This window comes from Physeter macrocephalus, chromosome 18, assembly GCF_002837175.3.
Source record: "Physeter macrocephalus isolate SW-GA chromosome 18, ASM283717v5, whole genome shotgun sequence".
NCBI classification, from domain to species: Eukaryota; Metazoa; Chordata; class Mammalia; order Artiodactyla; family Physeteridae; genus Physeter; species Physeter macrocephalus.
Window position 1 is genome coordinate 7,867,183 of NC_041231.1, and position 14,303 is coordinate 7,881,485.

A 14,303-nucleotide genomic window follows, 5' to 3' on the forward strand; every position below is an offset into this window, starting at 1 on the left:
TTTTTATTTTGAAAAATTCCCAGCAGGTGGTGGCAAAGTGTCTTGAGGAAAGGATGCCTTTTCAGATTTGCACGAAGGTCTCACAGTAACTCCATTTCATTTTTCTCTCCTTCAGCCCTCTGATCCATTCCAGGGTGTGGTGTTACTTTGTCTTTACCACCTCTCTGACATTTGTTAATTTTCCCTAAGACAGAGACACACAGGCCTGAAACGAGCCATCCAGAATGTAGTGATTTTTAGTTTTATTAGACATATATTTCTACTTAACTTTTGCTTATAAACATTTCTCTTTATTTATGATCACTATATATAGTTCCTTTTGAAATGAAGGTATTAAAGTATTTTTAAAAATGAATAAATGTAAAGACAAATAGTAATGAATGATAATGCAGGAAACATGTGGAAGTAGCAAAAGTCACAAGAATACCCAGAATTTTGAAATCTTTCCTGGGAAGAACCTTTCCTTTGTTGATGTTGAAAGTGTTCCCAGTCTCCTTCCGTGTGAGTTGGGGAGGCCTCCAGAAAGAATGGAAGGTCAGACTGGGCCATTTAGGATTGAACCAGGTGAGGGAAGAGAGAAATATAAGTCATCTGGCACCCGAAAGGAGCTAAATATGGTTATGAGCTTCCTGGCAGCCAAGTTGAAAAGGGAAACAGAATTCAGAGTCAGATGAGAGATACAATACACCTTTACCAGCCACCTTTGTCACCCACTGAAGCAGGGGGTGTGTAGGTGAAAAGGTTCAGAAGTGTCGTTCACAGGCAGGAGCTTATGGAGCCTGGGGACTCTTGGGACCCCTTACCTGTCTCCTTCCTTGATGATAACAATTAATTAGTTAAATAAAAGTTTTTGAACACCTCCAGTGTTCCAGGTACAATTCTTATCATTGAGGTGAAAAAATAATGAAATAGTGAAAAAATCAATAGTGAAAAAAATAATGAATATAAATATAATAACACAATATACCCAACAATAAAGTGTTACATATATTGTACTGTATATATAATATATAATAGTATAAGAAAATAATATATAAAGACACAACAGTGGGGCTTCCCTGGTGGCGCAGTGGTTGAGAATCCGCCTGCCGATGCAGGGGACGCGGGTTCGTGCCCCGTAATTAGAAGTTTTATTTAATAATTGATATCCTTATCGATATCCTTACCCATATTAATAATACAAATGTATTTTATATATGGAATATAAAATAAAATATATTAAATAACACATCAAATAGTTAAACAGAGTTATCATATGACCCAGAAATTCCACTCTTAAGTAAATGCCCAAGAAAAATGAAAACATATGTCATGTTCACCCAAAAACATATTTACACATGTTTATACAATGTTATTCATAATACCCAAAAGGTGGAAACAACCCAGATGTCCATCAGTGGATGGATTAAGAAAATGGTATCATCATACAGTTAGGTATTAGCTTCAAGAAGGAAGGGAATTTTGATATGTGCTACATGGATGAATCCTGAAAACGTTATGCTAATTGAAAGAAACCAGACACAAAAGATCATGTATAGTATGATTCCATTGATATGAAATATCCAGAATAGGCAACTCTAAAGACATTGAAAGTAGATTAGTGGTTGCTTAGGGCTGGAAGAGATGGGAGGATTTGGGTGATTAGCTAAAGGAAACAGGGTTTCTTTAAGGGATTGAAAATGTCCCCAAATTGAGTGAGGGGATGGCTGTACAACTTGAACGTACTAAATATTCAATATACTAAAAACAGAGTGTTGAATTGTACACTCTGTGGGTGTATACTGTGGTAGCCGAACTGTATCTCAATAAAGCTGTTACCCAAAATGGCATAATATATACTATCATATCTAACAGTAATATAATGTGCTATTTGGTATAGGATATAATAATAAAATAAATTGAAATATAACATCGCACAACATGACATGACATGATATCACCGACCCTCAGAGCCCGTGTTTTACAACACGGCAGTCCCGGGAGCGGTCTTCCTTAATCCTTGCCACAGCTCTGCCAGGTGGGACTCATTGCTCAGGTGAGGAAACCAAGGCTCAGCACGGGCCTCGACTTGCCCCGCCCCACCCCGGGCCAGTCAGGCCTCCCGCTCACTCACCTCGCTGACTTCAGGTGGCTGGGCCGAGGGAGGGTGGGCTTTGGCAGGAAGGCGTCCCCGGGGCTGTGCCCTGAGCGCCGTGCCTGCCTGCCCTGCAGTGTCGCTGGCCTCCAGCACCGTGGGGCCAGGCGGCCAGATTGTGCGCGCAGAGACCACCGAGGTCGTGCTCTGCGGAGACCCCCTCAGCGGCTTCGGTCTTCAGCTGCAGGGAGGAATCTTCGCCACCGAGACCCTGTCCTCCCCACCCCTCGTGCGTTTTATTGAGCCTGACGGCCCGGCGGAGAGGTGAGCCTACTGCCCCCAGCCCACTGGGCCTACCACTCTCCCATTCGGGGGTGGGGGGCTTACGGGCAGCCAGGGAAAAACCAAGTCACACACCAAGCCTGCCTGCACAGTTGTATCTCATCAACTATCAGGTCAACCCCGTTACCGGCCCCATTTTGTAGATGAGGAATCTGAGGCTCAGAGAAGCTGATTCACCCGCCTAGGGTCACACAACTCGAGTGACCCAGGACGTGAACCCCTGTGTGTCTGAGGTCAGAGTCCTCTATATACATCTCCTAAGGCATGGCGTCGTCCGCATTGGACAGACAGAGAAACAGGCCCAGCAAGGTCACACTTTAGCCAGAGTCCTGTGGTAAACTGCCTGAGGGTCTACAGCTGGCACAGGGTGGGGCTGAGCGCTCCTCCCCCGCCCGGGAGGTGGGGCCCAGCTTTGGGCCTGGCCCTGCTCCTTCGCAATGTTCCTGCCCCCCGTGGGGCCTCTTCTCTCGGCCGGGCTGCCCGGTTCAGGTGTGGGCTGCTGCAGGTAGGGGACCGCATCCTGGCCATCAATGGCATTGCCACCGAGGACGGGACGACGGAGGAAGCCAACCAGCTGCTGCGGGACGCGGCGCTGGCCCACAGGGTCGTGCTGGAGGTGGAGTTTGACGTTGCCGGTGAGTGGGTGCCCCGAGCTTCCTCTTCTCCTTCGGGACCCTGGGCTCCCTCCTCTCCCCGCAACCTCCCGCCCTGCCCTGATCCTTCTCCCCGCATTTGCAATGTGTCCCTGGCACTGATGGTGGGAGAAGGGCACTGGCCGCGGTGGAAGGAATTGCACTTGCCAGCGTGAGGGCTGATGATGGTTTTTGCAGTGGAACAGGAGCTGGGGGCGGGGGTGGGATGAGGGCTTATGCAAAGGCCCCCAAACAACTCGGTTAGAATTCTGGTTGTGTGATTTGGACACTGTGAGACTTGGGACAGGACCCTTCCTCCCCCACCCTTAGTTCCCCCCAGTGTAAAATAGGGAAGAGAATCCTCCATCACAAGGGGCGTTGTTCAGACTAGATGAGATAAAGTGTGTGAAAGCACCAGCTGAGGCCCGGCCCGTGAGGGGCGCCCAGTAAGTCATTGCTGGATCCGAAGGGATCGGGCTGGGCCACGGGGCCCCCGGTGGGGCGGCAGCCATAAAGTTCGGCTTCTGGTCCTGCCTCTGGTCTGACCCGGTGCGTGCTTGTCTCCGACAAGTCAGTGCGCCATGCCTCAGTTTCCTCATCTGTGGCTGCAAGAAGCAGGATGGGGTTGTTTGCGGTCCCTCCCCCCTGGACCAGAATGGGTGTGGGGCAGGGACTCCCTGAGGCCCTTCCCTCGAGTCTCACGTGGCTGTGTGTCTGTCTGCGCCCAGAGTCCGTCATCCCGAGCAGCGGCACCTTCCACGTGAAGCTGCCCAAGAGGCGTGGCGTGGAGCTGGGCATCACCATCAGCTGTGAGTCCCGTCCCCGCAAGGGAGGCTCTCTGCCTGCCCCGAGGAAACGCCCAGCACCTGGCCGGGAGGGAAGGCTCTGGGTGGGAGGGAGGGCTGGCTGACGTGGCTTCCCTCCACCGCAGTGCCCGGTTGCGTGTCCTGAGGCGAGGCTTCTCAAGGCCTCGGTGTGCCGTTCTGCACAATGGGAATCTCCTGGCCTTTTTCGTCTCCAGGGGTAGTGAAGTGGTTCGTAAGGCGCCAGACATACAGGCCAGGTTTAGTTTTCTGTTTGCCTCTGTGTTCCCAGGGCGCAGAAAAGGCCGAGAACACAGTAGGTGCTCAATTCATGTTTGTTGAAGGAATGAAAGTGAGGGACTGCAGAATGGAAAGAGAAAGGTAGAATACGTAAGCATGGGAACAGTCAGAACCCTCCCCAGCCTGCATCTCACTCAGGAAAAGCCGAAGTCCTCTGACTTCATCTCCTGCCGTCTCCTCATCACGCCCCGGAGGGGTAACTGTCCAGAAGGGCTGCTGCTGCAGCCCCTTCCTGCCCCCGACCCTGCAGTCAGTGGCGGTGGAAGTTTAAGCAATCGAGGGGGAGAAGCTTCTTCCAGCCCAGGAACCTCTGGGCAGGGCCACCAGGTGCAGTTGCCCAGGTTGTACAGGACACGAGGTGCCCATTCAAGGTACACTTAGAGTTTTCTAACATATTCTCAACAGACTAATTAGAAGGGGCACCTTTGTCTCATTGGCAAAGCTGCTGCCTGGGCTCGAAGGACCGCCTTACACCTGGTCACTCATGGAAAAACCCATTAGCCCAAATGGATTCTTCCTGCAGGAAAACTCAGCCACCCATTGTCGTAGATCGTGCTCCCCGGGAAACAGCTTTTCACGCTAGGAGTTACCTGCAGGGGCCTTATTGAGGAGGGCTCTCAGGATCAACACCTGTGGGCGGAGGCGGCCTCAGGACCAGGCAGAGGGAGGAGCTGTGCTGCAACGTAGGTAGTCCCGGTAGAGGGCTCGGCCAGTCCCACGGGGAGCTCTTTGCTGGGGAGGCCACGGGAGTTGTCCTGAGCCGAGGCTGGGAGCCGTGCCTTGGCACCACTGCGTGAACCAGTCATTGGGCGCAGGCATTTTATTGGGTGAGGCTGCTCCCTCAGCCAAAAGCCATTCCCCAGCGGGATCCTGCTGAGAGCCGTGGCAGCCAGCATTCCCTGCCGCGGGGGAAGGGAGAACTCAATCGTTGAAGTCACCTAGTTCTGGGACCTGGCCCTGTGCCAGGTGCTGGGGACACAGACACCAGCCAGCCACGGCCCCTCAGGGAGCTCCGTTTGCTGGGAGATGGGCTGAGCATGGGAGGTGTTGTCCCACTTTGTCTAGTTCGTCTCTGATGTCCCCGTGAACTCTGTGGCCTCATCCCCATTTTACAGAGGGGAAATTGAGGCACAGAGAGGGAAGCTGATTTTCCCACAGTCACCCAGCCAGGGAGCTGTGGGAGCAGGCCGCGTGGCTCCAAGTCTACGCCCGGCTCCTGGGCCCCGCAAGGCTGAGGTGGCCAAAGGTGGGCTTCATGGCTCCTTCCCCCCAGCGGCCAGCAGGAAGCGAGGGGAGCCCCTGGTCATCTCCGACGTCAAGAAAGGCAGCGTGGCGCACAGGTAGGGGAACCCCTGGCAGGGCGGGGGGGCTGGCCCACGAGGGTGGGCTCGGGGCCTGCGTGTGCCGGCCTCCTTCCTGTCCCCGCCCTGCTCCTGCAGGACTGGCACCCTCGAGCCGGGCGACAAGCTGCTGGCCATCGACAACATCCGCCTGGACAACTGCCCCGTGGAGGACGCTGTACAAATCCTGCGCCAGTGCGAGGACCTGGTGAAGCTGAAGATTCGCAAGGACGAGGACGACTCTGGTGAGGGCCCCGACCGCTCCAGCGCCAGCCCCCGACCCTGCCCGGCTGGCAATCCGGGGCTCCCTGCGGCCAAGGAGGGAGCGTGGTGGGCGCCACCCAGGGGCTGCTGGTGGAGACCCCTTGAATGAGGATGCGGGCGGGGGGATGGCAGATTTCTCCCTACCCCCGCGTCTGGGCTTCTCCAAGGGCCCTTGCGAGGTTGGCTGGAGTTTGCCGGCAGCTTGGATCCAACAAGGCGTGCACAAAGCCGCTGTGGGCAAATGACTGGGTGGGACGATGAACGGGTGGGGGTGGGAGAAGTACCGCTGCACGGGTGGCTGTGAGTAAGCCGAGGCCGCAAGCTCAGACACGTCTGAGGCTGGACAGCTGACAGGAGTGAGTGAATTGGGCTGAAGGTAAGAAAAACAATACACATCTGAGGCTGGACAGCTGACAGGAGTGAGTGAATTGGGCTGAAGGTATGGGTAGACGGAAGGAAGGGGAGAGAATCTCTTGTTCAGATGGGCAGCTGCCAGCTCCCGCCCTGGGAAAGAGGATCACTTGTGGGCAGCTTTCAAATTTTTTTAAGACAAGCTGGAAATCTGAGGTCTTCTTATCATCGATATTATCATCACCACCATATCCTCGCTATTTTGTGTGGTGTGTGAAATCTTTATTATAAAATGCTGCTTCCACATTTCTGTTCTTTTTAGAATAGCTGTTTGAGTGGAAGGAGACATTTCTGGAAGCAGAAGATGGCCTCAGCTGGTGCCATCTGAAGTCCTGGCATGGGGGAATGGATGTATTAATGCTGGGGGAATGGGTGAATTAATGACTGACAGAATGTTTGAGCTAATGGCTGAGGAAATAGGTGTGTTACTTGCATGAAAGGATGGGTGTATTAGTGGCAAAAGGAATGGGTGATATAATGGCTGAGTGAGGTAATGGGTGAATTAATGGCAGAGGGAGTAGCTGTATTAATGGCTGGAGGAATAGGTGTATGAGTGGCTGAGAGAGTAGATGAATTAGGCTGATGGAAAGGGTGTATTAATGGCGTCAGGAAATGGTTGAACTAATGGTAGTGAAAATGGGTGCATTAATGGTTGAGGGAATGGGTAAATTAATGGCAGGAGGCAATGGGTGTATTAATGGCTGAGGAAATAGATGAATTAATGGCTGAGAGAATGGGTGTATTAATGGCTGAAGGAATGGATGAATTAATGGCTGAGAACAGTGGTGAATTAATGGAGAGGGAATGGGTGAATTAATGGCTTAGGGAATGGGTGTATTAATGGCATGAAGGAATGGGTGTATTAATGGCATGAAGGCATGGGTGAGTTAGTGGCTTAGGGAAAGGCTGAATTAATGGCTGAGGAAATCTATATTAGGGCTTAGGGAATGGGTGAATTAACAGCATGTGGGAATGGGTGAATTGAAGGCTGAGGGAAGGGGTGAACTAAAGGTGGAGAGAATAGGTGTTTAAATGGCATGATGGAATGGATGTATTAATGGCTGAGGGAATCTTTGGATTAGAGCTGAGGGAAAGGGTGAATTAATGGCATGAGGGAATGGGTGATTACCGGGCTAAGGGAATGAGTGAACTACAGGCTGAGGGAATAGGTGTTTTAATGGCATGATGGAATGGGTATGTTATTGGTTGAGGCATTGGGTATATTAATGAGTTCAGGAATGGATGAGTTAATGGCTGAGGGGAGTGGTGAATTAATGGAGACGGAATGGGTGAATTAAAGCCTGCAGGAATGTGTGTATTAGGGCTCAGGGAATGGGTAAATTAATGGCATGAGGAAATAGTTGAATTAATGGCTTAGGGAATGGGTGACATAATGGTCAAGGCAATGGCTCCATAATGGCATGAGGGAATGGATGAACTAATGGCTAAGAGTATGGGTATTTTAGGCATGAGGGAATTGGTGTATTAATGGCAGAGGGAAGAGGTGAATTAATGGCTGAGTGAATGTGTAAAGTAATGACTGAGGGAATGAGTGTATTAATGGCTGAAGGAATAGGTGAGTTAATGACTCAGGGTATGGGTGAATTAATGGCTGAGGGATTGGCTGAATTAATGGTGGAGAGAATGCCTGAAGTAATGGCTCGGGGATTGTCTCAATTAATGGCTGAGGAAATGGGTGAATTAATGGATGTGAGAATGTATGTATTAGTGCCTGAGGGAATTGGTGTATCAAAGGCTGAGGGAATGGCTTAAATAATGGCTGAGGATTAGTGGCTAAAGGAAAGTGTGATTGAGTGCCTGAAGGAATGGGTGTATTAAGGGATGAGGCAATGGATAAACTAATGGCTCAGGGACCTGTGAACTAATGATTGAGGTAACAGTGAACTGATGGTTGAGCGAATGGGTTTATAAATGAGAAAGGGAATGGGTGTATTAATGGCATGAGGGCATGGGTGGACTAATTGCTAAGAGAATGGGTGTATTAGGCATTAGGGAATTGGTGTATTAATGGCTGCCGGAATAGGTGAATTGCGGCTGAGGGAATGTGTGAAGTAATGACTAAAGGAATGAGTGTATTAGTGGCTGAGGGAATAGGTGTGTTAATGACTTAGAGATGGGTGAATTAATGGCTGAGAGAATGCCTGAATTAATGGCTGAGAGAAAAGGTGAATTAATGGATACGGGAATGGGTGAATTAATGGACGTGGGAATGTGTGTACAGTATTAATAGCTGAGGGAATTGGTGTATCAAAGGCTGAGAGAATGCTGTATTAATGGCTGAGGGACTAGCTGCAGTAATGGCTGAAGGAATGGGTGCATTAGTGACCTAGGTTATGGGTGTATGAGTGGCTGAGGGAATGGGTGTATTAATGGATGCCAGAGTGTATGATTTAAATGAAATGGAGAGGGACTTCCCTGGCAGTCCAGTGTTTAAGACTTTGCCTTCCAATGCAGGGGATGTGGGTTTGATACCTGGTCGGGGAGCTAAGATCCCACGTGCCTCGCGGCCAAAAACCAAAACATAAAACAGAAGCAATATTGTAGCAGTTTAAAAAGACCTTAAAAATGGTCATCATCAAAAAAAATTTTTTAAACAATAAAATAAAAAAATGAAATGGAGAAATGTGTGCATTGATGGCTAAGGGAATGGCTGAATTAATGGCTGAGAGAATGGGTGCATTGAAGGCCTAGTAAATGGGTGTATTAGTGGTTGAGGGAATGAGTGAACTAATGGCAGAGGGAATGTGTGAATTAATGCCTGAAGGACTGGGTGGATTCGTGGATTACTACGGGTGAACTAAGGCAGAAAGAATGGGTGAATTAATGGTAGAGGGAATGGGTAAATTAATGGCTGAGGAAATGGATGAATTAATGGCTAGGGATGGGTGAATTAACAGACGGGTATGGGTGAATTAATGGCTGGAGGAGTGTGTGTATTAATGGTTAAGGGAATTGCTGTATCAAAGGCTATGGGAATGGCTGAAGTAATGGCTGAGGGATTGGCTGTATTAATGACTGACACGGCGGGTGAATTAATACCTGAGAAAATGGGTGCATTAATGGCCGAAGATGTGGATGTATTTGTGGCTGAGAGAATGGGGGAATGGCTGAAGAAATAGTTTAATTAATGGCCGAGAGAATGTCTCAGGGATTGGCTGAATTAATGGGTGAGAGAATGGGTGCATTAGTCGCCTAGAAAATGGGTGTATTACTGTTTGAGGGAATGGGTGAACTAATTTCTTAAGAAATGGGCGAATGTAGCTTATGGAATGGGTGAACTAATGGCTGATGTAATAGGTGAGTTAATGCTTGGAGGAACTGGGTGCATTAGTGGCTTAGAGAATGACTGAACTTATGGCAGAAAAAAATGGGTGAATTAATGACTTATGGAAATGGTGGGTTAGTGGCTGAGCGGATAGATGAATTAATAGCTGAAGGAAAGTCTGTATTAGGGCTGAGGGTATGCATTAATTAATGCCAAGAGGAAGTGAGTGTATTAATGGCTGGGGGAATAGATGAATTAATGGCTGAAGGAATGGGTGTATTAATGGCCTGAGGGAATGGATATATTATAGATAAGGGGATAGGTGTATTAATGGCTCAGGGATTGGGTAAATTAATGGTTGAGGGGATGGGTAAATTAATGGCTGAGAGAATGGATAAACTAATGGCTGAGGTAGTAAGTGAACTAATTCCTAAGTTAACTAGTGAATTAATGGCTGAGGGAATGAATGGATGAATGGCTGCAGGAGGTATATTAGTGGCTGCAAGAATGGGTGAAACAGTGGATGCGAATATGGCTGGCTTAATGTTGGAGAGAATGGGTGAATTAATGGCTGAGGAGTGGGTGATTTAGTGGGTGAAGGATTGGCTGAGTTAATGGCTGAGGGAAAACTGAATAAATGGCTGAGGGAATGGGTGAATTGATGGAGGTGTGAATGAGTGAATTAGTGGATGGGGGAATGTGTGTATTAATGGTTGAGGGAATTGGTGTATCAAAGGCTTTGGGAATGGATGAAATAATGGCTGAGGGACTGGCTGAATTAATGGCAGGGGATATGGGTGAACTAACTGCTGAGTGAATGGGTGTATAGGCATAAAACAATTGGTGTATTTAATGGCTGAGGGAATGGTTGTATTAATGGCATGAGACAATGGGTATATTATAGATGAAGGAATAGGTGTTTCAATGGCTCAGGGAATGGGTGTATTAAGGGCTGAGGGATAAGGTGAATTAATAGTTGAGTTAATGGGTGAATTATTGCCTGGGGGAATGGGTGAACTAATTCCTACGGTAATCAGTAAATTAATGGATGAGAGGGCATGGATGAATGAATAGCTGCCGGAAGAGGTGTATTAGTGGCTGAAAGAATGGGTGAAATAATGGGTGATAAAATGGCTGACTTAATGGTGGACAGAATGGGTGAATTAATGGCTGACGGAATGAGTCATAACAGCTGAGGGAATGGGTGAATTAATGTGGAGGGAAAGGCTGTATTAGTGGCTGAGGGAATGGGTGAATTAATGTGGAGGGAAAGGCTGTATTAGTGGCTGAGGGAATGGGTGAACTAGTGGCATGAGGGAAGGGGTGCATTAATGGATTGAAGAATGGGTGTATTAATGGATGAGGGAATAGCAGAGGGAAAGGGTGAGTTAATAGCTGAGTGAATGGATGTATTTGAGTGTAATGGAATGGATGAACCAATGTCTTAGGAAATGGGTGAATGTGGCTGACGAAATGGCAGAACTAATAGCTGAGGGAATAGGTGAATTAATGCCTGAGGGACTGGGTGCATTAGTGCCTTAGAGAATGAGTGGAAAGACAAATGGTGGATAGAATGAGTGAAATATGGCCGAGGGAATAGGTGAATTAATGATTTATGGAAATCGTGTATTTGTGGCTGAGAGAATGGATGAATTAATAGGTGGCTGAAAGCTTGTTTGAGGGCCGAGGGAATGGGTGGGTTAATGGCATGAGGGAATGGGTGAATTAATGGCTGAGAGAATGGATATATTAATGGCTGAGGGAGTGGATGGATTAATGGCTGAGGAAATGGCTGAATAGCTGAGGAAGTCTATATTAGGGCTGAGGGAATGGGTGAATTAATGGCTGAGGGAATCATTATTAGGGACAAGGGAATGGGTGAATAATGGCATGAAGGAATAGGTATGTCAGTGGCTGAGGTTTATCAACAGCAGAGGGAATGGGTGAATTAATAGCTGAAGGAATGGGTGAATTATTGCTGAGGGAATCTGTGAAGTAATGGCTGAGGGATTGGCTGAATTAATGGCTGAGAGAATGGGTTGAATTAATGGGTGTGGGAATGTGTGTATTAAATGCTGATGGAATTGGTGTATCAAAGGCTGAGAGGATGGCTGAATTAATGGCTGAGGGAATAGTTCAAGTAATGGCTGAAGGAATAGGTGAATTAAGGGCTGAGGTGGTGGGTGAATTAAAGGCTGAGGAAATGCATGTATTAGTTTTTGAGGGAATAAATGAACAATGGCTGAGCGATAGGTGTATCAATGTCATGAGGGAATGGATGTATCAGTGGCATGAGGAAATGGGTGAATTAATGGCTGAGGGAATGAGTGAATTAGTGGCTATGGAATGGGTGTATTAGTGGCTAAGGGAATGAGTGTAATAATGACTGAAGGAAAGTGTTTATTAATGGTTGAGGGAATGGGTTGATTAATGGCAGGAGGCAATGGTTGTATTAATGCTGAGGAAATAGATGAATTAATGGCTGGGAGAATGGGTGTATTAATGGCATGAAGCACGGGTATATTAATGGGTGATGGAATGGATGAATTAATGGCTGAGAGGAGTGGTGAATTAATGGAGAGGCAATGGATGAATTAAGGGCTGAGGGAATGTGTGTATAAGAGATGAAGGAAGGGGTAAATTAATGTCATGAGGGAATGGGTGACCTAATGGCTGAGGGAATGGGTGTATTAGACGTGAGGGAATTGGTGTATTAATGGTGGAAGGAATAGGCGAATTAATGGCTTAGGGATTGGGTGAATTTTGGCTGAGGGTATAGGTAAATTAATGGCTGAAGTAATGGGTGAGTAAATGGCAAGGGAATGGGTGGATGAATGGCATAAGAAAATGGCTATATTAATGCCTGTGGGAATAGATAAATTAATAGCTGAGGCAATGGTTGAATTTATGGCTGCGTGAATGCTTGTATTAGTTTTTGAGGAAATAAATGAACAATGGCTGAGGAATGGGTGTATCAGTATCATGAGGGAAAGGTGTATTAATGGCTGAGGGAATGGATGAATTATTGGCTGTGGGAAGAGGTCAATTAATGTTGAGGCAATGGGTGAATTTTTTTCTTGGAATTTTTGAATTTAATTTTTTATACAGCAGGTTCTTTTTAGTTATCTATTTCATACACATTAGTGTATATATGTCAATCCCAATCTCCCAATTCATCCCACCACCACCACCACACCCCTGCCACTTCTCCCCCCTTGGTGTCCATACGTTTGTTCCCTACATCTGTGTCTCTATTTCTGCCCTGCAAACCGGTTCATCTGTACCATTTTTCTAGGTTCCACATATGTGAGTTAATATACGATATTTGTTTTTCTCTTTCTGACTTACTTCACTCTGTATGACAGTCTCTAGATCCATCCACGTCTCTACAAATGACCCAGTTTCGTTCCGTTTTATGGGTAATATTCCATTGTGTATATGTACCACATCTTCCTTATCCATTCGTCTAAATATCCTAAACGTTGATGGGCATTTAGGTTGCTTCCATGACCCAGCTATTGTAAATAGTGCTGCAATGAACATTGGGATGCATGTGTCTTTTTGAATTATGGTTTCCTCTGGGTGTATGCCCAGTAGTGGGATTGCTGGGTCATAAGGTAATTCTATTTTTAGTTTTTTAAGGAACCTCCATACTGTCCTCCATAGTGGCTGTATCAATTTACATTCCTACCAACAGTGCAAGAGGGTTCCCTTTTGTCCACACCCTCTCCAGTATTTGTTGTTTGTAGATTTTCTGATGATGCCCATTCTAACTGGTGTGAGGTGATACCTCATTGTAGTTTTGATTTGCATTTCTCTAATAATTAGTGAGGCTGAGCAGCTTTTCATGTGCTTCTTGGCCATCTGTATGTCTTCTTTGGAGAAATGTCTATTTAGGACTTCTGGCTCATTTTTTGATTGGGTTGTTTGTCTGTTGGTTTGTTTTTTTAAAGAAGATGTTGGGGGTAGGAGTTTATTAATTTATTTATTTTTGCTGTGTTGGGTCTCTGTTTCTGTGCGAGGGCTTTCTCTAGTTGTGGCAAGCGGGGGCTACTCTTCATCGCAGTGCACGGGCCTCTCACTATCGCGGCCTCTCTTGTTGCAGAGCACAGGCTCTGGACGCGCAGGCTCAGCGGCTGTGGCTCATGGGCCTAGCTGCTCCGCGGCATGTGGGATCTTCCCAGACCAGAGCACGAACCCGTGTCCCTGCGTCGGCAGGCGGACTCTCAACCACTGCGTCACCAGGGAAGCCCTCGAATCCATTTTGAGTTTATTTTTGTGTATGGTGTTAGGGAGTTTTCTAATTTCATTCTTTTACATGTAGCTGTCCAGTTTTCCCAGCACTACTTATTGAAGAGACTGTCTTTTCTCCATTGATATATCCTTGCCTCCTTTGTCATAGATTAGTTGACCCTAGGTGTGTGGGTTTATCTCTGGGCTTTCTATCCTGTTCCATGATCTATATTTCTGTTTTTGTGCCAGTACCATATTGTCTTGATTACTGTAGCTTTGTAGTATAGACTGAAGTCAGGGAGTCTGCTCTCTCAAGATTGCTTTGGGTATTCAGGGTCTTTTGTGTTTCCATACAAGTTGTAAAATTTTTTGTTCTAATTCTGTGAAAAATGAGATTGGTAATTTGATAGGGGTTGCATTGAATCTGTAGATTGTGTTGGGTAGTATAGTCATTTTCATAATATTGATTCTTCCAATCCAAGAACATGGTATATCTCTCCATCTGTTTGTGTCATCTTTGATTTCTTTCATCAGTGTCTTATAGTTTTCTGAGTGCAGGTCTTTTGTCTCTTTAGGTAGGTTTATTCCTAGGTATTTTATTCTTTTTGTTGCAATGGT

The 14,303-nt window shown here is 47.0% G+C and overlaps 1 protein-coding gene across 1 annotated transcript in view; it reads left to right on the forward strand.

The window, feature by feature from the left end:
* The first annotated feature begins 527 nt into the window (after nucleotides 1-527).
* The window catches only part of GRIP2 (glutamate receptor interacting protein 2), a 47,174-nt gene continuing 33,398 nt past the window's right edge, over nucleotides 528-14,303 (forward strand). The window contains exons 1-6 of the mRNA XM_055079580.1: nucleotides 528-564; nucleotides 2,050-2,398; nucleotides 2,906-3,051; nucleotides 3,777-3,857; nucleotides 5,425-5,491; nucleotides 5,591-5,736. Coding sequence (XP_054935555.1) covers nucleotides 528-564; nucleotides 2,050-2,398; nucleotides 2,906-3,051; nucleotides 3,777-3,857; nucleotides 5,425-5,491; nucleotides 5,591-5,736 — 826 coding nt within the window. The remainder of the gene's footprint in view (nucleotides 565-2,049; nucleotides 2,399-2,905; nucleotides 3,052-3,776; nucleotides 3,858-5,424; nucleotides 5,492-5,590; nucleotides 5,737-14,303) is intronic.